Source organism: Schistosoma haematobium, chromosome 4 (assembly GCF_000699445.3).
Source record: "Schistosoma haematobium chromosome 4, whole genome shotgun sequence".
NCBI classification, from domain to species: Eukaryota; Metazoa; Platyhelminthes; class Trematoda; order Strigeidida; family Schistosomatidae; genus Schistosoma; species Schistosoma haematobium.
In genome coordinates this window covers 12055455-12080996 of record NC_067199.1, presented here as the reverse complement: position 1 = coordinate 12080996, position 25542 = coordinate 12055455, and the positions used below count along the sequence as shown (strand labels likewise).

General features: G+C 34.3%; 1 protein-coding gene across 1 annotated transcript in view; it reads left to right on the top strand.

Moving 5' to 3' along the window:
• The window catches only part of MS3_00007405 (uncharacterized protein), a 47592-nt gene extending 25949 nt beyond the window's left edge, over positions 1-21643 (top strand). The window contains exon 2 of the mRNA XM_051215673.1: positions 16392-21643. Coding sequence (XP_051066203.1) covers positions 16392-18845 — 2454 coding nt within the window. The 3' untranslated portion in view covers positions 18846-21643. The remainder of the gene's footprint in view (positions 1-16391) is intronic.
• The last annotated feature ends 3899 nt before the right edge of the window (positions 21644-25542 follow it).

Genomic DNA, 25542 nt, shown 5'->3' with positions numbered 1-25542 from the left:
GCATAGGCATTAGTACAAGGAGGAACCAAATAGATATGCGCTACATAAATCATTCGATTTGTGTGAGGGCTGGGGTACTGCCCAAGTACCCAAACCAAAGCAGGTGGTTTTCTCAAGGGACAACACATATAGCCTTCCACTAAAAGGTCTGATCCACAAGGCAGTGGAGCAACCTCAGGAGATGCAGTCCCATGGTAGCTGGTGACCAACAATAGGTTCATACACCATTTGTTCCTTCAGGATACTGGAACCCATGTGCATCATTGGTTTGGAATCAGAGATTTCCAACTCTCCAAAGTGAACTCTCCATATCCACCAACCCGGTTAAAGCGTCGGACATTCGCTTTTCGTCCTCCCAATTTCGTAAACAACAGTAATGCCGCGTGAATGCAGTGAGTAGGATTTCAGCGGTAGTGGCTGTATGCACGTGGCCATGTGATTGCATTTCGAGAGGGAGAGCGGACACTCCTCACCCTCAGCCGTACTAGGGTATTTGGGGGCCATCTTGATTGCTCTCAGTCCCCTTCTCTAATCTCTTCATTTCAGTCTTCTCAACCTTCTGCTCACAGGCTTTCTACTTTCGATAGATGCTGCGTACTACTTATATCTGTTAACATAATTAGCATACACTCCAGAATGACGGTTCACACTAGCTAATGATGTTTATATTCATTTATTCATTACTATGTAATAATTTAGAAGTGTTATTAATGTTGATAATTTTGTGTTTAAAAAGTTCTTTCAATCTTTATCTTCATCAGTGGTGTTTAGACATTCTTTCCAATAGTGAACGTTTTTTGTGTATCATAGTATGCAGTTATTTTTGGATTTGATTTATTTAACTTTCCAGCAAGTTTACTGGTAAGAGTCAATATTCAAAACTACAATCGATCACTTTAAAATTATCAGATGTGCATCTTTGATAGTCTTGAAGGAAGTTATTGACTATCAAGACTTAATAGCTTAGTGGATATCGCCTTATGTGTTGGAAGTGAAAGTTATTGTATTTCAGTTTCAGTGTGAACATCAGCACTTGAATGGGAAGTACAGCCGGTTAACGAGATTTAAATAGGACAGAATATACGTCCTGGATTCCACTGCATACCATACACGAAGTATATCAGTTTTAGCAAATTTCTTTAAAATATTATATATGGAATTTCATACAGATAATTACAATCACTCTTATTGAAATGAATATGGGAAATAATACGGTTTAAAAATTGCACTTCAAAATTCTAGATATCATCTGCTTTATAATTAACACAATAGATAGTCGTTGTGTAAACTTTTTAGAATTGACTTTATTCACGGTACTACCTAGTACCTTACATCTAAATTCGGCCATATTCCCTTAGTGATTTTCACCTATGCGAACAATTTCTATATCATTAACATCTATTTCTTAAGATATTTTCTTCACAGAGATTGAAATATGACACTGATTATTTAACAGTGATTAGTCGATAAACAATAAGTCTCAGGGAATTGATTAATACTAAAAATTAAAGTTGATATTAAATTAGAAAGCATTGGACAGTTGTTTCGTTCCCATTCAATATTTCCTAGCAATGTCACATCTTTAAATCTTTCCACACCTTACCCTCAAACCTTTTGATTATCAGTTGTTAATTATTCACTGATAATAAAAGTGTATCTTCAGTAAAATATTCTCTTCGATGACACTTGTAAATTATGTATTTCAAATATTATATACTTCTAGGTCTGATAACTAATGTTGGCACAATTTAAGTCGTTACTTATTACGAAACTGAATTATCTAGTTAGCTAATTTCATATATATATATATATATATATATGAATTATTTCGAGCGTAATACAAATAAAACTAAACAGTTATTAAACAATAGAATCAGTGTAGATGATAAGTGTACATTCTATTTTCAAAATATTTCATTGGTTTTCCACTATAATAGTCAGCCAGTTCTGTGAATAAACATCCCATATATGTGTTACTTAGATTTTATTTCTTGTGTAACACAGTTACAGAGTACACATTTGTATATGAGGTCTTATTCTGCACTTTAAGAACTATTGATACCATCCGACTACCTAAACCGAAGTATGGGATTCAAACTTCTAAATTAGTGATTGAAAAGCAAACGACCCAACCATTAGGCTTCTGATGCAAATTTTGTTTAACATTTGTACCAACAACCAAATGTTTGGATATGTGAATTTTAAGCTTTTCAGTTTCAGTTTACTTATCGGAATGACCTAAGTTAAACTACCATTGGAAACGAGGAAACACCGGAAAATTGTTTTAGACTAGTATGAGATTTGTGAGCAGTGCGAATCAACGATCCCTCCGGTGATCTAACTCAGAACCTTCAGACCTTATAGCAAGCGCTTAACCTTTAGGCTACTAAGTCAGCATCTAGTGGTTCTAATTTCTAACTACAATCAATTCACCATATCGTTGAACCATTATCCAATGTCACTGGTTGCTAAATATCTTACGACCTTGTTAAACTCCAATGATCATGACTTTTAACTAGAACTCTTGCAATCGTCTCTTGAAACCAGTCAGTAAAAAAGCACATAATTACTACCAGTATAAAGAGTTTTTGTAGATTGTTGGATTTCATGGTTTCGATGTCTTTGTAATTTGATGTGTATAGATTTCCTACTTGATGACTTAAAAAAATTCAAAGTTTAGCCTTTTTGAAGAGAACGTTAAACGTGATTTTCTAATGTCATTCCTGTTGACATTCTAATTAGATTACTATAAATTGTTGAAAAATTTCTTTTTTCGCAAACTTACCGTTCATCATATTACCTATAACCTGTAATAAGAATATTATTATCATTATTGTTACTATTTGAATATCAAGCATTCACTTTGTTGAATGAAGAGTTGCAGTCAGTCAGCTACAACGTAGGACCAGGTACATACGTGCATCGGTTCAGGTTGCCACACCTCATTAGCAAAACACGATGGTCACCAACTTCCTAGAAGTAGTTACTTCAATGGTAGTAATATATAGAAGAAAGATTTCAGATAAGTATATAATACAGGGAGTAAGAATTAGTTCGTGGAAAGAAAGGTACAAATTAGTTTTAGTCTAATGGTTCAAGGGAGACAGAGACGGAAATCAGTGGGATAAGGTGAGGTGTGCATTGTTAGGGAAGACTATTTCTAACCTCATCCTTCCTTGTGAGAAGGTAATAACTCTGTTACGCTGGTTGTCTGAAGGAAACACCTTCCTGCCACCACATCTCTGTATAAATAAAATAATAGCAGTAGTGTGGCTTCGCCCTCGGACCTTGGGTTTGCCGCTATCAGTCTTACCGCTCTTCAACCGACCTATCTGGCACGGTAGGACCTTGACCAACGATTGTTCCAGCCAGTATAGCCTCATTGGTTCATCACGATAGGCAAGTTCAACCACAACATCGAGGCAGCAGCAACGTCAGGAAAGAAGAGTTTATTGGAGTTAAATAAGACACCAAATTTTTACTCACTTGCATTGGAATTTTATCTTTATTTTTTTTCTATGATTGTTATTGTCGTTAGTGGGTAAAAATCAATAAGAAAGGAATTATTTCCTTTTATTGATTTATATTCTAGTTTTCGTAAATAAGTTTTTGTTTTGTTCTGTTATTGCCTTTTGATTATATATATGTTTTTGGAATTCTTTGTCCTTCATTTGTCAGATTAGATAATATGTGTGTTTTTTCTTACTTTCTATCTGATGTTTTCAAAAAAGAATATCTGTAACATTTGAATTAGTGATTCGTGAATTTTTGCCTAATTTAAAATTTTTTTTATGTACTGATATATTCTAGGAGGACTACTGAAAATCGAGACTATTAGATAGCTCTTTTATTCTAGTTTGAGTCTAGAGGAAATTTCAAACTTATCATCTACAGGTTTTGTTGTGAACATGACATTTCCAAACCACTGAGTTGGAATATACTGGGACACACTTTTCACTTCAGATGGTGGTTGGAGGTAGTCAACAGGAAACCCTGGACCCCGGTTTCGTGCTACTTGGCACTCGTCAGCAAGGTGCACCTTTAATCTTGAGGGAACTGGTGCTTCCTGACGGGTTTGATCCTGTGTCACCCAGCTTCACAGTCAGAGACGTTACCACTGAGCTATCTGGGCCGCGATCGACCTCCTGTAGGACTGAGATGTAATCACAATTGATTGATCACTGGGTGGTGATCAATGTCATGTGTGTCAAGTGATTACATCTCAGTCCTACAGGATATCGGTTGTTGTTCGCTAAAGCATTAAAGATAAAGTTTATTATTGACATAAGTATAAAATGATATCAATGCATTAGTTAGTACAAATGCATTCATTTTAGGTAAAATTTTAGATCTTCAGATTCATTATCATTTCATAGCATTTATTTCCTGGTGTTCATTCATTCATCATGAACTATGTGTTCAATATTATGTTTCTTTTATTAATAATTCATTTTTTTGAAATAACGAAAAACTATTGTATCATATAATAAGAATTGAAGATAATTCAGCAAGGAAAATTTCCTTCTTCACTATTTCATTTACTTGAACTGTACAAGAGAAGTTACATTAAGTTATTAATTAAAATTGGTTACTTACTTATTTACGCCTGTTACCCCTCGTGGAGCAATATAGGCCGCCCACCAACACTTTCCATTCAACTCTGTCCTGGGCAATCCTTTCCAGTTGATATTCATCCTTTTCAAGTGTGCTTCCAATTCCCGATGCAGACTGTTTTTCGGCCTTCCTCTTTCCCACTTCCCTTCACGATTCCAAGTTAGTGACTGCCTCGTGATGCAGTTTGATGATTTCCACAATGTGTGTTCTATCCATTTCCATCGTATTTTCCTGATTTCCTCTTCAGCTCGAAGCTGGTTTGTTCTCTTCCACAGTAGACTGTTGCTGATGGTATCCGGCCAATGGATGTTGAGTATCTTGCGTAGACAGCTATTTATAAAAACGTGTACCTTCTTGATGGTGGTTGTAGTAGTTCTCCATGTTTCAGCTCCGTACAGTAGAACTGACTTTCTTGACGTTCGTATTGAAGATTCTCATTTTGATATTGGTTGAGAGTTGTTTTGAGTTCCATATATTCTTCAGCTGTAGGAATGCCGCTCTTGCTTTGCCACTCCTCGGCTTTACATCTGCATCTGATCCTCCTTGTTCATCGATGATGCTTCCCAGGTATGTGAAGGATTCCACATCTCCCAGAGTTTCGTCATTAAGAGTGATTGGGTTGGTGTTCTCCGTGTTGTATTTGAGGATCTTGGTGTTTCGTTTGTGTATGTTGAGACCTAGTGATGCAGAGACTGCCGCGACACTGGCTGTCTTTATCTGCATTTGTTCGTGTGTATGCGTTAGGAGGACTAGGTTATCTATGAAGTCGAAATCGTCTAATTGGTTCTGAGCTGTCCATTGTATTCCATGTTTTGCCTTAGACGTCCAGGTCTTCATGATGCAGTCGACCACGAGAAGAAAGAGGAAGGGAGATAGTAGATAGCCCTGTCTGACTCCAGTCCTCACTTGAGATGCGTCTGTCCGCTGTCCTCAACTCTACTTACTGAAATATTTATTTCCATAATTTTGTGGCGATGAAAACTTGTGGCTCAAGTGTGTGATTTTGGTGGAGTTACGCTCTTTGACCTGGGTAGTTTATTGGTTAAACTCATTATCATTCTGGACAACATCATCAGCACAAACTTCAAGTAGATGTGAACTGTTCGAATTTCTCCGCATGTGATTGGCAGCACATATTTATATTCATACATATTCAAACAATAAGACATAGGGCAACAATAACCAATCAAGGTTGACAGTACAAGCTGTTAGTCATATATGATGAAATTCAAAAAACTGAGTTTTATCTGAAGTTCATGTTGATGGTGTTGTCCGGAAGAATGGTGACAGTTTAACAGTTAAATCATGCAGCTTAGAGAACGTAACTCCATCAAACTTTATGTAGTTTTCTGTAACACACGTTTATTTATTCCATATGAACAATAATGTACATTCTTGAAATATACATCATTATGATAAAGAAGTAAAAATAAAAATAAACAGCGTACAATAATCATTTAGTTTTTATATACAGGTCGTGATCATTTCAAGATTATTTTTTTTACGTCAACAAAACTAAATTGAATAACTTTAAACATTTTTAATTGACAAACGTAAATCTGATTATGGTTTTAACTACAATAAGTAATAATCTGATCTATACACGTACTTAATAATACTATGTTGATTAAAAATATTAGTTTCATTATGTCCACCTAATATGTTCCACATGTTCATCTAATTAATATTGAATATCCACCCCAAAGGCCCTGGTACGGCAGAGGGTGGGGAAAGTCATGTTTTTGGTCACGGGCTACCATGGGACTGCATCTCCTTACGTTGCTGCACTGCATTGTGGATCAGACGTTAAGGTGAAAGGCTCTAGGTGTTGTCCCTTGAGAAAACCACCTGTTTCGGTATGCAACTGGGTCAGTATCCCAGTCAGCATAAATCAAGTGACTTTTGTGGAGCATATGTATTCGGTGCTCCTTTGTACCAATATTTATGTGTTCAAATAAATTAAATCAATAAATAAATACGACTTATTACCACGCACATCAACAGTCCACAGAATAAAAGTTCTTAAAGTCTCACTGGTGGGCACAAATGACAATGTTCTCAGGAATATATTTAATGAAGAATCTCAAATATGACTTTTTAATTTTAAAACGGAGGCATATGTTTCACATTTAAAACTTATTCAAAATAAAATTCACTAAACATTTCTCAAGCACTTTCGAAATATCTAATTAAGTAGACTATCCCCTAGCTGTTCGAAGTAGATGTACGAAAAAACATGACTAGGGTAATAAAAATAACAATTTGTTACCAAATTTGAAGACTTACAGTATTTGTTAAAAGTAGACTCTTCATTAGACGTTAAGAAGACTACTTTTATTTACTGGTCATAGGGTAGATAGACAGAGGATGAGTCGAACACATTTCACACACCATTAAAAATATTATTCCCTCTTTCAATGCTTACGTTTATTAATATGTGCCTTTTTGATGGTCACCCCTATTGTTGTACACCCTTTTAAACCGCGTCCTTTATGACATGCTTTCTTGATATTCGTCCTTTTTCTACCGCTCTTATTAATGTGTACCTTTTATTACTACTGAGGAATTTCAAAATAGGACAAGGTAAATTGTTCCAGCAGTACATAGTTTTCATTTATTCTTCAACTAGTATCAATTAGTGATGAAATAGATTATTTCCAAGCAAAAAAATATATCTAAAACACAATTATATGAACAAAAAATATTCTTTTCAATAATTCCTTACCAAGTTCTACAATTATAAATCCAAATTATTTCATTAATATTATTATTATTATTTAAACACATAGATATTGGTACAAGGAGGGACCAAATAGATATGCGCCACACAAATCTCGTTTGATATGTGTGAAGGCTGTGAAACTGCTCGGGTGCCCAAACCGAACCAGGTGGTTTTCTTAGGGGGCCACACCCAGAGCCTTTGATATGAGGGTCTGATCCACAAGGCAGTGGAGCAACGTAAGGAGATGCAGTCCTATGGTAGCCGGTGACTAGGGATTGATTCATACACCATTTGTTCCATTAGGATACTGGAGCCCATGTGCAACATTGGTTTGGAATCAGGGTTTTCCAACTCCCCTAGGTGGACTCTCCATGTCCACCAACCCAATTAAAGCGCCGGACATTTGCTTTTCGTCCTTTTAATTTCATAAACAACGCCGGTGGCGCTAGAAGGCAATGAGTAGGACTTCCTTGGCAGATGTTATATACGCGTGGCCATGTGGTTGCATTTCGAGAGGGAAAGCGGACTGTCCCCACTCTCGGCTGTACCAGGGCATTTGGGGGCATAAATCCAAATTAATAATCCATAAAATTGGTCAGGTTTAAGGTTTATTTACATTTGATTATAGGATCCTAATTTCATACTAAAAAAAACAAGAAACTATTACCTCTATATTATTTATTAGTCATCGAATTGGAATTCATCGGTCTGAATAGTAATGTTCAAAAATCTATATATTCAACGTATGTTTATAGGCTTAACTGTTTATCATTTGATCTATTCGATAATGTTGCACATTATAAATTGTAAATTCGGTAAACTTTTAATTATGGTATAATTCATATTTGATTGAGAAAAAAAATGTTTCAATTCAAATGGTAACAACCTTATTTCACCTCCAATAGTAACTCTTGTTTTTTTTATTTATTTATTTTTGATTTGTTTGTTATAAAATTGTTTATTTTTAAAATTAAGAAAAAAAATAAACAAAACTATTATAACCTATAGTAATAATCGTACTGATCCACTGGTCATCACAGTTCTATATAAATATGTTGGTTAACTATGTTGATGTTGAATTGTTACATTATTTTATGCTACAACATTTCATGTTTAGATATACGTATGTCTTTTTTACTCAGATTGTAGAGAATAATATTAGACTATTTTGTACAGATAGATTGCAGGGTTTGTTTTTTTGTTTTATCGAACACATATTGTTATTAGCAAGTGGTATATATATATATATATGTATATATATATATATATATATATATTTATATTTATATAAGGTACTCGTTAGTGTACTGATCATTAATTGAGAACATAAAATAATTCATAATTTTCTATCAATGAAATTGAGCTATGTAGTAAGTGTTTCAAATACAAGACTGTATATTCAAATGAAAATTCTAAAGTTTAAAGTACACTTGTAAGTTCCTTTGAAATAAAATCTTATCACTTGTACTTTTATGATTGACTTAAGATTATTATTCTAACTATTAATAATAAATAAATGTTTATTTGTAAAACGTTTTCATGCTTTAATTATTAATTGTAAGAAATCTAAGTGAAATGCACCAATTAGTTTACTATCACATACATTATATGGACACTACATTTTCTAGTCACTGAGTAGTTGATTGTTTGAATAATATTTTTAATACCAACTTGATTCGATTTTGAATGAATTGATTAATAGTAGAATGATTAGAGTCTCTTACATAAGAACTATGAACTTCAACCCCTCGAATACCATGAACTTCCCCTTTTTTTAAACATTAGATGGTATATTTCTGTAATTATTTATCGATCACTGAATGATGATGAACATAATTTATTATAATCGTTGAATTCATTGGTCTATTTAGGCTAGATCACTATAGGAAACCTGGAAGCACTGGACGGCCGTGATCTAGCTTAAATAAACTCATGAATTCAACTATTAAAATTACTACAATCTCCCTAAACCCTTACTCCGACGAAAATGTATTATTCCTGATTGTTCTAAGTTAATTTGATATTAACCTATTGGTATAAACTGAATCCATTATTGAGTGTTTTGTGGAATTCACTGTCATCTTTGGGTACCCTTTTTTTAAATTAACAAATAACTACTTCAGGACATTCTGTACAAGTTAAATGTTTTGTAAAATAAATACTAAAAATGTTTTAAATTCCATTATTTATATTCAGATAGTCAGTCAGTTGCTAATTAGTCTTAGTATATGTAAATCTTTTCTATAAAAATATTTGTCTATAACGTTATTCGTTTCAGCGTTTTATCCTGTCGTTTAAACTATTCTATAATAATTACAAAACATGATTAAACACAACGCTAAAACTTCTATAGTGTTACACAACCGACGAAGTGTTTAGTGAAGCATTTATTTTAAAGTGTGATTTCGTAATTATCATTAATATCTATATTTACACAATAATGCATTTCCCATAGGAAAGCAAGGCCACCTAACTCTTGTAGGAAACTAACTAAAGACGACCGACTGATAGTCACGTAAATTGTCCCTCCATCCAATCAGTTTATGTGAAAGTCAACCAATAATTATCGCTTATGTCCTATAAAACTTTCAGCAGGGTGTGATATTTAAACCCCAATCTTTTCAGTGAGTATAAACGTTTGCCTAGTGAAACTTATTATGTTGTCTTTTCCATTTGTCTTAATCTCGTAACCAATTTATCCTTAAAATGATTGAGTAGATGTTCTCTCGATCTATTTATAAGTTAGTTGCATTTATGAATTAACGAGCTGGTGTGAGGTGTAGCATCACTAATCAATACAGATTTATGCTAGGCCACTTCTTGTTTATGACTACAAAAGTAAATAACTTGTTGTTATGTGTGAGTTTGGAGATCTAGTTCACGAATTTGTTTTTTTTCCAGTTATCAATAATCTATTATAAAGAAAACTGAATAAGTGAATTTTATTTTAAAACTTAGTTATAATTTATTTGTCTTATGTCTTAAATGATCTCCTGATACTGTGAAGCTATCTTCATCATCAACATGAACTTGGTGAAGTTTAAAAGCAGAGTCAGTCCTACTAGAGATCAAATAAGGCTCAAATAGGTCAGTGGTAATTTTTCAAACAATGAGACTAGATGATAGGGTTTCGAATGTTACAGGGATCATCAGTTCTCCCCTAAGATTTAAGGTATGTCATGCTGACAGCTACCAGCTAATAAACAATCGAGGTCCATGGTTTGCCATCGAATAATTTTAAACTGTTGACAATATTCTTTCTGCTGAACTACAAGGTTTACATCTGTTATTCAAACTTTCGTTTCACTTTTAATGAAAAACTTGTAATTCGGGAAACATCACATGTCTAGTTATATTTTCATAATCCTGCACCAAATATTATCAATTTATGGTGATGAATATTATTATGGACATTAATCAATTGTTTTGTTTTCTGCCCCTAAATGCCCTGGTACTGCCGAGGGTGGAGAGAGTCAGCTCGTTCTCTCGAAATGCAATCACATGGCCACGTGCATACAGCCACTACCGCTGAAATCCTACTCACTGCCTTCTCGTGGCGGGAGTGTTGTTTACGAAATTGGGGGGACGAAAAGCGAATGTCTAACGCTTCAACCGGGTTGGTGGATATGGAGAGTTCACTTTGGAGAGTTGGAAATCTCTGATTCCAAATCAATGGTGCACATGGGTTCCAGTATCCTAAAGGAACAAATGGTGTATGAAGATGTTGTCGGTCATCAGGTACCATGGGACTGCATCTGCTTACGTTGCTCCACTGCCTTGTGGATCAGACCTTTAGGTGGAAGGCTCTAGGTGTGGTCCTGGTCCGTTGAGAAAACCGCCTGTTTCAGTATTGATACTGGGGCAATATCCCAGCCCATGCACAAATCAAGTGACTTTTGTGGAGCATATGTATTCGGTGCTCCTTTGTACCAATATTTATGTGTTCAAATAATCAAATAAAAATAACATACATACTAGAGATTTCGTTTATTATGTAACTGTCTATTTCTAGTTGATTTTGTGATACTAATCATGTTTGAAAGCCAACTGTTTGATGAATAACGTCTTTATGAATTTTACACCATTTAGTTATTCATCGTAGATTTCAAAATCTTATTATTGTGTCTTAAATTTTTTTTGAAAACCTTAGAATCTCCTGAATAAAACTGTATTTTAATCTAATTTAAATTTCATGGTTGTTGAGTGATATCAGAGCCTTGAGATTTCGTTTCTTGTCAACAGTTGGTCCAGTTGTTTGGTTATTCATATCTTAACTATCACTGTCATAATACCAACTTCAGTCTTTTGAGAGATAAGTGTTTCTTTTTCCCTCGTTTTCTTCATTCGATACATATAATGACTGATGGCCCTAAATATGCGAACATATATTTGGTTATTTAACTACACATAAAATTTCAAAGTTAATAATTTAAGTCAACAACATGTAGATCCATATTATTTTAACTTGATGATTGATAATGCACCCCACTGATGAAGGGTCTTAAAATAAGGACGAGACAACTGGTTTTAGTGTTCGATAGTTGGTGCTAAAATCAAATTTAAGTAATACAAATATTTTAAATGAACACAGTAAATGCAGATAACAATATTATGAAAGACAAAATGAATGGTACTTAAGATTGTTTTGACTTAATTACAAATGATATGAGTTGCTAGACAGTTGATTATACGCATTACATTATTAGTAAAAATGATTCATCATGACGTATTTGTTAAATTTAACAAAGAAACTATACTTGACATATATATTGATTAACATTGATAAATTTTAATGAACAGACAAAATGTTTTACTGGTGAACTACGATTATTTTTAGAATGTTGTAGTTCTATTTATACTACTATATGATATGAGTAGTTTGCAGTTCTTCTGGAATGCATCATATTCTTCCAGTCAAATTGAATACATTTAAGTCTACCTATATTGATCGTTCAAACCCTAAGTTAGCATCAAAAGATCAAAGTTTCACAAAAGGAAGAGTCAAATAAGTATATAATTTGAATGTGTAAAAACTGTTCTCTTTCGATTATTCTGGGACATGAAAATTGCGCACCTTCCAAATCAAGATGCTTTCAAAGCATGGAAAGGTGTCTTTGTTTATTTCATGTTGAGCTTGTTGAGAAATTTATAGAATTCAGAGTCAGACTGTTCGCTTATTTTAGTTCTTATACTTATCGAACCAGTTCTGTAGGTTTGACCTTTAGAATGTGTTGTCTATGCTATGAATTAATCCCACTTCCTTTTTCTTAATCGGTAAACACAAGCAACTTCTTGTTCTCGACCTAAACCTAGCTAAAATCCCTCAAAAAGCAAATCTTTATAAGATTTATTGGATAAATATTAAAAAGAGATTGAACTAACCGGACAGTTGTCGAGTGAACTAATAACTTAGTAGTACTCTCCATGTCCTTGGTATGATATCTGAAATATCCAAGAGTGTTTACTACCCAAAAGATTCTACATTTAAAAAAGATAGATACGTAGGTGTTTAAAGTTGTTCTTGATCTGACGTCAATTCAACTGCTTTATTAAATGTCACTAATTTATATACATAATTGAGTTTGCCTTTCCCATCAATCCACAAGTGATTAACAATGTCATGAAAAGGAACGAGATTATGTTCAACCTTTAGAAAAATTCTCCATAAAATTACCTTGGTAAATAATAAGACTTGTTCAGTTTAATGACCACCTTTATGAGATAAGTTACCTGACGATCTTTTGAAGTGTGACTTCTGAAACAAATCAAATGATAATCAAAACTGTTACTCATCAATAATATTAGATTATATTACCGTTAACATTATGAATTGAAATGTATACACCAGTGGATTCTAACTCATTTACTAAATTGTATAGGTGTTTACAATAAAATCTGATGGTTCCACAGTTAAACTTCGTGTAAAATTGTGTACAGGGAATAGATACTGTTAAAGATTCCGAAACGTCAACACAATAGCTGTCAAAGTGTTTTTCTAGTTTTATTTATCAGTCATGATAAAGGTTCACCTGATAAATTTCTTAATTCCTATTTAATTTATTTATCTATTATCTTTATGTATTTAAATTCTTGGTAAACATGATGTTTGTTTGTTTTGTTTTAAGCAAACAATTTCTATGAAACTTCTTGTAGTAACTAACATATGTGAAGCATAAATTAAAAAAAATTTTTTTTAAATAAAATTCCAAATCACGAAAGAAAAATTATCAAGAATAATTTTTGTACAAACAAAAATCAAAAGATTTTTTTCTTGCTAAAATATTGAACATTGAAATTATTGTTCTCATTGAAATCAGTTCATCTTCAGGTCATTTGACACAAAAAGTACACTCACATGATCTACCAAAATAGGATCAATATCTTGAAAAGCATGTGACCAAGGTTGAATGAAGGCTATAGTAAAAAGAAAAAAATAATTTACCTTATTTTATCATTACCATCATTCCAATTATTTGTGACTGTTTTTTCAAGAATTTTTTTCACTTATTATTGTAAATAAGCTAAGTACACTTCAATATTGGTCATAGTAACTATATTACTGAATATGTATAACAGGCGAATTGGAATAAATTAAATTAGTTTAAACATGTTACCACTAAACCATTAGTTGATTAGATTTCTATTTCACAAAATCATACAAATTTAATGTAAATCACTTGTTAATAACAGGTTTATGTACTTAGTTTTCAACTACACTTTTTGTATTGAACAGTAGGAATATTACTCAAAAATTTAAGATAGAGTAGATGGAACTGGTTGGTCAATCATCAGCAACATAGAACCCATGTACTGTAGAACATGAACACTATCGTAATCGTATCCACTATTCATGGATGTTTTACATTGTTATTTGCGAGTTCCTTAGTTATCTTTAGGCACTAACAGTGGATATGAACAAGAAATGATTGTTATGAAAAGGTTTGTCATAGGGTTTCAATGATATCATCAAAACTGAAGTTACGTGGATTCTTTGAAAAAATAAAATTACTATAGCATTCGTGTTTTATATCCAGTTTTTTTGTAAGGACGTTCTAAATCTTGTAGGGTCATTTAGTTTGTAGAGATCAATATGGAACAGGTCTTCGTACTAATTTAACATTCAAAATAGAATTCATGAAAAGCATTGATTCCTAAATCTGTGTTACTTGTAGCTCATTGGACGTAGGGTTTTGCTAGGATAAACACATTTTCTGCATGACAGCTCCGATAATTCTTATTTAAGCCTGTTCGAACCGTTTCTTCTGCCACTGCAGATAAACTTCCAAACGTTCAAAAAATAATTGGCGTAGCTCATTCGTCTCCAATTGATATGTTTTCTACTCGAAAACTTGCTAGTGACTTCCTATTTAATTCATGTATCTCCAGACTACTTTTAAACTTGGAGATAGGCAGAAAGTAGGAAAGGAACCTTTACTTCAAGGTCAATTTATGTACAAAGCATCTGTCTTCAGAAGCTATTTACATTGTTTTAATTTTTCACTTTCCATTGTGTTCAACCTGTCTCACAATTTGGTTAACTTCGACCTTTTACAAATAACTGAGAAGTTCATGAAATTTGCTCATAGCCATTTAGCTATTTATTTAGCGACTGTACGGAGTTCTATTTTTAATCGTTAAGTTAACCTTGTTCATTAGCCCTAATTAAAATTTCTAAATCTTATTAGCTCCTTTGTGTTCGGTGAGTCTCATAATACAAAGGGTCTTAACTAAAATATCGCATTGTAACATAATTGCCTGGTATTTTATTTTGAATAAACAATTTCTTCTGTTATCAACCATAAAGCATCACTTACGTTGATCTTAATATCTCCTGACGTATGCATCATTGAATATTAATATGTATGAAATTTAGAACAAGCGATTCAACGTAAAACTACAGTGATCTGTATTGAATAAGCTGTCATGTTGTGTTGTATAGGTGATAGACTGAAACAAAAGATGCTATCATGTAGTTGTGTTTATGGTATTTAAAATAACCATTTATTTATTAAAATGTCAATATGTGAAACTATGGTCATTAAACTTAAACTTTTAATGAATTGATCTTTATTCATTTTTATATATGAATGTCTTGATTGACGAGTGTGAGTGCTACCAAAAATGTATCGCATACATACATTATATTTTTTCTAATTAGCTCTGTATTCTCATTACATCATCAGAATTTATAAAAGGAACTAAGTGATTTAAATATTAATGAGTTCATAATCAAAGATGAATGGTGGCTATCAGTCCAATCCATGACTTGCGTTTCGTCCTATTTCGGGCTCGTCAGCTGGACGTACCTGCATCTTAGGACGAAGCTCCCGTTCTGAATTCCACCATCCATCTTTGCTTATAATGCTTATGATTTAAAGTAATATCGAGGCAATCCTCACAGGATGCATATATGTTAATAAGAGACTGATCAGTTGCGGTCCTAAACATCAATGAGAAGATTCAAACAAACCATACAAAATGAATTAATGAATTTACTTAAACTAAACATACGTTAGTTTGTGTATAATTTCGTTTTTGTACAAGCTTACATAGTAGAATCAACATTTATCCTCTACCTATCACTTGAATCATCAAAATATCCAAATCACTCAAGAAAAGCTTTGCCCGATATACATAAAAAGACGAAAAGTTAAGGCAATCCAGATAGCATATTGAAACATAACATTAATATGATTAACGTTTGGTACATTCACTAACTATTTGCTCTTATCATTTGACCTTGTGTTAACATTTGTTATCCATAGGAAATAGCTTATTCTTAAGCTTCAAGAATTCATTTGTTTGATGACCTTGGATGGATAAATAATTCGCTTGCTACAAGTCGTGCTCACACTCTTGGATATGACTTCCCACATACCTTTTAGATATCGTGCGATTTGTCATTAATGGATATTAAATAAAACAGTTTTATTGCATAGATAAAAATGTATCGCCTGAATTTCAGTAAACATTCATAATGAAAAAAAACTTATTTCATTCACTTCGTTTCCTTTATTGATTTTCTCCATCTTTTCAATTTTTCTGTTCTTTCTAGGCTCAAAAATGTAGACGCTCAAGTTCATCAGTGCTAGAACCGTTGGAAGATATGGTCACATGTCCAATTGATTTAAATTTTTTAGATAACCCAAAATTATTACCATGTGGTCATGCCTTCTGTTGTAAATGTTTAAATAAATATATGGAAAAATTGCCAACATCACCAACCAATGCTAGAAATACTACTACTGCTTCCAATAATAATAGTCACAACAATAATAGTCGTAATAATCATAATAACAACACGAATACCGGTAATCTTCGAGATCATAGAAATGATAAATCCAATGAAAAAACATCATTTCCTTGTCCAATATGCCGTGCATTATGTCCAATTCCAGCTACACGTAATGCTGATTCATTTCCCAGCGCTTTTAATCATAAAGCAATTTTAGAATTTTTAAAAAATAATCATATTAGTAGTTTTGTATCACGTATGAATAATAATAATAATAATAATAATAATAATAATAATAATAATAATGGAATGATCGAACAAACTGATAGCGATGGTAAAAGTCCAGTACCTACTCGTAAAACATCATTACAAGTTAGTTCAAGAATGTTAAATTACATAGTAGATGATATTGCATCAAGACAGCGTGAAGGACGAATGAATGCAATTGATCGTGCTGTAATCATTGATGAATTTAAAGAAATTTTAGTAAATTTACAAGCATTCGATGATAAATTACCATTAACATCTTTAAATAATAATAAACAAAATTCATTAAATATAAATAATATAAACTCATTAGATAAAAATGCTAGTCATGATACTAATATTAATGGTAATAATAATGGTTGTACTACTATTAATCAAAATACTAATCCACGTTCTAGTACCCCATCTACTATTTCACCAACTAATTCAATACGTCAGTTTGGTCGATTTCATGCTGCAGCATCACGTATACGTAGACTTACAGCAAGTTCAATATCATCAAATGATCTATTACCGGTAGAAACAACATCATCTTATATAACATATCGTGATGCTGAAGGTTTACGTATAATGATGGAACGTAATTCTAAATTTCATGTACTTACTAAAGGTAAAGATTGTTGTATTATGCGACCAGGTGAAATGTATCAACCTGTTGATATGAAATTAATGATCAATCATGAAGATAACGATTGTAACATACATCGCTTTACATTAACAACAAATTTAAAATGTGATGAATTATTATTATGGAAACAGCAATTACATTTTAACAATGGATTTTTCAATCTTATTCATAATAATCATAAATATGGATTAAATCAAATTAGTAGTCAAATTATTGTTGATAATTCAAATCCGATTAAAATTTTGTATTTACGTTTTCATGGTTCTGTTATTTATTTAACGGGAATTATTACACCGAATACATCAACTGCATCTACATTGAATGAGGCAGAAGGATTAGACTCTATAGAGAAGTCGGAATTTGGTATTCTAGTCTGCTGTACAATTTCTGATGAAGATCATTCGAATAAAAATAATACAGCTACTTTGGTCAATGGTGCTGGTAGGAATACTAATAATAATCGTGAAACCAATACTGAATCAAATCAAGATACATCATCGTCGTCGACTAATCCATTCCCAATTATAGCTACTTCAAGTTTATTCTATCGTGATGCTGTTGGTTTAGAAAGACAGGATCAACCAATTGTCTTTGGCATAGACATTGATCATACTAACGGTGATATTTATATTGCACAACCAGCGAATGCAATGATATGTCGTTTAAAATCGAATGATTTAACTAGAATTGATCGTACCTGGTATTTAAATGATCCACAATTATCACCTTACTTTTTATGTTTAGCTAAAAATGAACAAAATGTTTGGGCAACATGTCCAACAGAAGATAAAGTGTTAATTCTAGATATTGATATTGATGGATACTTTCATTTTACACCAAGTATTTCATTCAATATAGTACCTGGACATATAATTTACACATCAGATAATCGTATCATATTATTAGATCAATCTAATTATGATTTGTATTGGATAACAAGAATTGAAAAAGCAATTTGTGTTCAACGTTTATACTATAATATCGGTAGTCATCAATCAAAGAAATTTCAAATTATGGCTATACAACCAGTATACAGTGATGAAATTGTTCACACTGCTAATACTACTACTAATACCAAGAGTAGTATTAATGCTTTGTCTCATTCAAACCATCCCCATCAACAACAAACTAATCATAATAATGGTAACACACACAATCATTCTAATGAGAATGGTAATAATAAACTGAAATTATTTTCAAAACATTCCTTTACTACTGTTACATCATTATCACCATCATCACAGTCAATTGATAAGCTACTTGGTGGTATTATGTGTGCGCATAATTACGGCTGTACTGTGATCTATCCACAAAAATTATTTTCACGTAATAAATCGGCTAAAATATCATCTTGCTTAAATTTGTGCGGTAGGATATAACGATAAAGAAAAAGAAACTGGGGTTTCCGTAATTTCACAATTCTCCACTGTTTTAAACAAAACAAAAATGGAGGAAATTAGTCAAAGAGCGTAGAATAAAGATAAGTAGTAGAATGATCCAGGATAAGAGTAACATTCAATGAAAATTTGCTTATTCTGCTTGTTTGTGTTTCTTCTCTTTTTATTACTGGAAAATAATTTTCTTCAAATGAATTTATTGTTGCATTTATATTTTGTAAAAATACAAAAATAACGCCAAAAAAAACAACAGTCCAACTCATTTCTATCAATTCATATTAATTAATTCATAGCTTCTACCTGTGTGCCTCTTCACATCACTTAATACATACAAATGTTTTAACACTAATTCAATTGTGCACATTGAATACAGCATATATAACACTCATCATTATCATACCTTTCTCTTAAGGTGGTTATCAATAAGATGTTGGAAGAGAGAAAGAGAGAAGACATTTTCTGGTTTTGTTACTTAATATTTTGACTTTTTAATAATGAAATTATCATATTGTATTTATTTCACAGTAACTGCCCCATTTTTTGTTTGCCACATCTATTTCATGATTTGTCTACTTCTCTTTTTTTTTTATTTTAATTCATATTATTATTGTTATTTTAAATTTTAGTTTGTAAATGGTTTTACATAATACAATCAGTTTGTATAGTTGTGTATGATGGATACACTACACATTAAGATAAATTTACCAATCTCATTATTTATCTTCAGCTTGTCATGCATAATTTAAAACAAAAACAAGCTAAGAAATTCTATTTGAAAAGATGTTTTTATTTTATTTGAATGAATCACTAAATTAAGTGTAGGATTTAATTTATCTTATAAATATTCTATTAGAACTGTAAACGGGACACTGGCGATCCTGGAGACTATGTGAAAGCTATAGTCAGAACGAAGATAATTTGCCTTTAAACTTTATTTGTTTCTAAACGTAAAAACAATTAGATTAGTACAATAATTAAGGGAATTATAGTTATTAAGTGGAACTCACCAATATACCGACCATTATTGCGTGTCTTATCGAAATGAATAAAAATTCTGTTACACGTTCGTTTCAAAAGGGGCAGTGATTTTTGTACTTGTTGTGATTATACTTGCTTCGATTACTTATTGCACCAAAAAGCATTCTTGGTCTACTTTAACTAAAAGTACTTTGGTTAAAGTTTGAAGTTTCTTTGCTTAATTTTGTCCTGGGTACCTTTTTTTACTCCTAGACTAACACTTGTGTTCATATTGTGATCATTGTGTGTTTTTAAACCTTTTAAATCAAATTACAATTGTTGGTAAGACTCACAAATGTGGGCAACCAAATTGTTTGTTCCCCGTTGAGGAGGGAATGCAGTGTGATGACTGTAAAAAGTGGTGCCACAAAATGTGTACACGCCTAAGTCCGATGGCATACAAAAGATGCTCGAAGCCTAACTCGCATTGACTTTGTATGTTCTGCTGTATGGATAAAAAGGTACTAATTCAGGAGGCTATGGGCATATTGGCTTTAGCCTGCAAGAAAAACGATGACACATGCGCTGACAACACCGGCACTGACAGTGACGATTGTGTCAGTGAAGTACCTGCTGTTACGCGACGCCTCAAACCGACTCTGATCGACGCAAAAGTGAGATCGCCGTTAACATTAACAAAGGGAGTAATACCACCTGGTACTGACATTGATAACAATGCACCTTTAGTGGGAACCGACGAACTGGATAAAACCATCACCGTTCCAAATAGTCCCAATGTCCTGAGGGATGAACAATGGACTACGGTACGTAGGAAACGAAACGAAAGGAAAAAAGCTGTAGGCAGTACACAGGTAGTTAGTAACTCGCTGATGGACTCTCATTGTGAGTCACATACTGCACTACCAAAATCTGATGGTAAGAGTGAAACCCATCCTGGCGTGACTGAGAAGAAAAATCAAATAACAGCTAAAACTAATGACTGTTTACTTGATAAGTCCTTGGTGGACTCTCAGACCAATCCACCAAAGCTCCAAAGTAAAGCTTCGTCTAACGCTGTTGTGAGTCACTCACAGGACTCTGTTACATTAAAAGCTAGTCGTAAGATACCAGTAGTTAATATACAAGATCTATCGTCACGGTCGAAAGCTGTTAACACAATTTCAAAGGAAGCTAAATCCCTTCCTAGTTTAATTATTTGGAATCTAGAGGAGTCGAAAGATAACGACCCTGCTAGAAGACATGCACATGACCTGAAGTTAGTGGAGTCTGTGGTAATAAATGTGCTACCTGAAGAGGTTTCAGGGGTACATATTACAAATGTAATACGACTTGGTAAATGGGTTAGAGGCGAGACACAACCAAGAAGAATCCTGAAGCTGGTTCTCGGGAGTTTCGAAGAAAGAGACATATTATTGAAAAACGCAACAAAAACTCGTGACTCAAATATCCGTATTCGACCAGATTGGCCGCTTGAGGATCGAATCAAGTGGAAGAATGCTCTTACGGAGTTGAGGACTCGCAAATTAAATGGCGAAAATAACCTCACCATTAAGGGTTTTCGGGTAGTCAGGTCTTGGAAGCCAATACTTCCGAGGTCTGTATGGGTTGAATGAATGATTCCCTAAACACCTTAAGTGTGTGCTACACGAACGCTCGTAGTCTTAGAAATTAAAAGTCCCAGCTAAGTCTGATAGTGCAAGAATTATGTCCCGATATATTCGTTGTTACAGAAACTTGGTTCACCGTTGATATAGACTGTTCTCCTTTCATTGCAGGCTATATCTGTATTAGAAGTGATAGAATTTCAAGTCGCAAAGGGGGAGGTGTAATATTTTACGTTAGGGATCACTTTCGTATACAATCAACCATATCGGAGGCTCATATCAGTGGCACATGTGAGGTTGCATGTTGTAAGATTAAATCTAGAAATGGGTTAGTGATTATAGGGGGGAATATACCGTAGTCCGTTTTGTCTTGCTGACGACTTTATCTTAAGACACATCTGTTCTTGGAGTATGGCAGAATGTTGTCTCATCATTGGGGACTTCGATGCACCACATATCAACTGGACAGAGCTTACAGCTCCAGGTAGTGGTTTCGATAGCGACTTTTTATCTACCGTTATTCAGTGTGCACTTGTACAATATATCACAAAACCGACACATATTGATTTGCAACATGATCCGTCACTACTGGACCTCGCCCTCACCCACCACTGTGAGGATGCCTTTGATATTCAGCACATTCCCCCACTAGTGAACAGTGATCACGTTGTAATTCACTTTAAGTTTAGGACACATGGTATACAATTCGTATATGCTCCACCCCGTCCCAATATTTGGCGAGCCAATATTCCGGCAATCAGAGACTGTGCTATCTCGACTGATTGGTCGGTCGACGCGGATGGATTGATCGAAGATGAATGGAGTACGTTTAAGGCTACATTCGAGTCCGTAACGCCGTTTATCCCATGGTCAACACGTAAGCTATCACATTGCCCTCCATGGATTAATAAGGAAACCCGGAAGCTGTTAAAGCGTAGGAAACATTTCTGGGACTTATTCTTGTTGACAGGTCATGCACCATTTAGGCGTGAGTACCGAAAATTCCGTAATATCTGTAAGAAAACCATAGCGAAATCCCGTACCACTTACGAACGACAGTTAGTATATGATAGCCGTACTTGTCCGAAACGATTGTTTTCGTATGTTAAGCGGCGAATGAAACGTAGTGATGGTATTCCCTCGTTACTGTTACACGAAAATTCAGAATTACTAGCTGAATCAGATCGGGCAAAAGCTGAGACTTTTTCAGACTATTTTAGCGAAGTCTTCACTACGTTTATTGTAACAAATACTTGTCCCACTCACACCGAGATACCAACCATGGAATCTGTACAGGTGACTGAGGAAACTGTCCTTCCGTTGATAACTAACCTCAGACCTGGTAAGACACCGGGCCCTGACGGGTTACATCCACGGTTGCTGTCATCTCTTGCGGACATTATTTCAAAACCGCTTGCGACACTCTTCAACATGTCCCTTTCACTCGCTCAACACCCTAGAGATTGGAAGGACGCTAAAGTCAGTCCTATATTTAAGGACGGTCAGAGACATATAGTATCTAACTACCGGCCTGTTAGTCTAACTAGCATAGTCGTTAAGTTACTTGAAAAGATAATTCGGGTTAGGTTTCTAAACCACATAGATTTGCACAATCTGTTAGCTCCTGAGCAACACGGATTTCGTAACAAGCGTTCATGCTTGACTAACTTGCTTATTGCGAGGGAGGATTGGACAGTAGCCCTAGATAACGGTCTGTCTGTCGATGTGATATTCATAGATTTTAGCAAAGCATTTGACAAGGTTTCACACGTAGGTCTTATGCAGAAGCTCACGAGCTTCGGAATAATAGGTACTGTACATGAGTGGATAGGAAATTTCTTATATGACCGCAGACATAGAGTGAGGGTCAACGGAACGCTATCCGATCGGAAGCCGGTCAAAAGTTGTGTACCCCAAGGCACCATCTTAGGCCCTCTGCTCTTCCTTCTCTACGTTCATGAGTTACTGCTGTTACTTAGGTCGTCGACATTATTGTTTGCGGATGATGTAAAAATCTGGAGAACAATAAAAAATGCGGCTGATCATCTGGATCTTCAAGCTGACTTAGACGATTTAGTTAGATGGGCTCGAGAGTGGGGCTTAGAAATCAATGCTAGGAAGAGTGTACTAATGCACATCGGTCACGGTAATAGTTACCGTTACACTATTGAGGGTAAACCTCTTCCATGCGTTCAAGAGCATAAAGACTTAGGAGTAGTATTAAGTCATAATTTAAAAACAACTACACATTGCAGCATAGCCGCTGTCGAAGGTTTTCGTGCGTTATGGTCACTTCGCCGAGCGTTCAAATCTTTTGACGAGGAAACGTTTCGAACTTTATATCCCATACATATTAGACCACATTTAGAGTACTGTATCCAAGCAGCTAGCCATTTCTGGTAAAGGATACTAACTCCCTTGAGCGTGTCCAGCGTGTGGGAACGAAACTAGTGGAGGGTCTTTCTAGACTCCCTTACGATGAACGTTTAAAACGCCTAGATCTTTTGCCCTTGTCGTATGGTAGAACACGAGGTGACCTTATACTGGCATTTCGTATGTTTAATTATGATTTGGTTGTTAATATCTCTTATCTTTTTGTTCTTTCCAGCACTAATAATCTCCGAGGTCGTATCAAGAAGGTTCATAAACCGCGATCTAATAAACCTAAAGTGGGGTCCCGTTTTTCTCATCGAGTAGTCAATGATTGGAACGCCTTACCCGAACAAGTGGTATCAGCCCCATCAGTGAATACTTTCAAGGAGAAGCTGGACCTTCACTGGAAAGCAGTGTGTCAGGATTAATACAGGTTCATCAACCTACCATTCTTATTACTGAAGACTAATATGTCCTTCAGTTGACAGGTTTTATTCAACAGGGATCATCTACAGACACATCAGACCAGATTAACGTGGTGAGAACTTAAGCAACGATTTGATTGATAAGTTATGAACATAACTAACATTAAGACTGGACTAGACTACGGATGCTAACATGTTGGAGATGTCTTGTCCATAGTATTGGAATTGAATTATCTTCAATTGGTTGGTATTGTCCATTAAAACTGGGTATCTGGTTCGTGACTTAAAGCGATATCGAGGCAGTTCGCACAGGATGCACATAAGCCAACAAGAGACTGATCAGTTGCAGCCCTAAACAACAATGAGAAGATGCAAGTCGACAATACCAAGTCAATTAAACTTCACTCCATTGCGCAAGCAAGTGGCTATCAGGATTCAGTAGCTGGGTGGATAACTCGATGCCGTTTGAAGCGAATGGTACTGGGTCCGAGTCCCGGAGTGAACACCAACTCTAGGATGCATGTACACCCAACTGACGAGTCCCAAATAGGACGAAACGTGCGTCCTGGGTTCCACTGCTTATAAAACTTGTGACTTTAGGCAATATGGAGGCAGTCCGCACATATGTTAACGGGAGACTGACCAACTGCAGAACTAACAACAATGAGAAGATACAAGCAGACAATCCCAAGTGAACTAGAGCTGTACTTATTTTAAATGTGTATTGCGTAAAATTCTTCAGTTCAAACCGATTATTGGACCAAGGTATTAAATATTATCAATATTGATGCTAATATTAATTCGAATTTCTGAGGGATGTTTATGCTACGGATTGTGAAATTTGTTTACTATGACTTATCCATGAGTAACTGGCTGTTTTAATCGTATAACTTCTTTCTTTGATTAATCATAAACTATCCGTCCCTTCATTGTCTATTCGTTCATATAGAACTAGTTATTTTTGTAATTTTCTGAGCTGAGGGTCGACTACTGTTGTTGCTGAATCTGTTTCACTGGATGTGAGTTTGTTAGCCTAAGCTGATTATCATATATTGTAGAACAATTTATTAACTAATTATATTCATCTATAAGTATTCTGCTAATCTGAGACAGTCATTTGACTTTAAATGACCTCAGGTCAGTCATTCTGATTGATCAGATATGGATTGACTTCGATTAGACAAATACACCGTCTTAGTATAAGGACTTTCAAAAGTGTACACTGACGATCACTGCACTAATGACTGAATACAGAGGCTGCTTGGTGCATCACTTATACATCTTTGATATATTGAATAT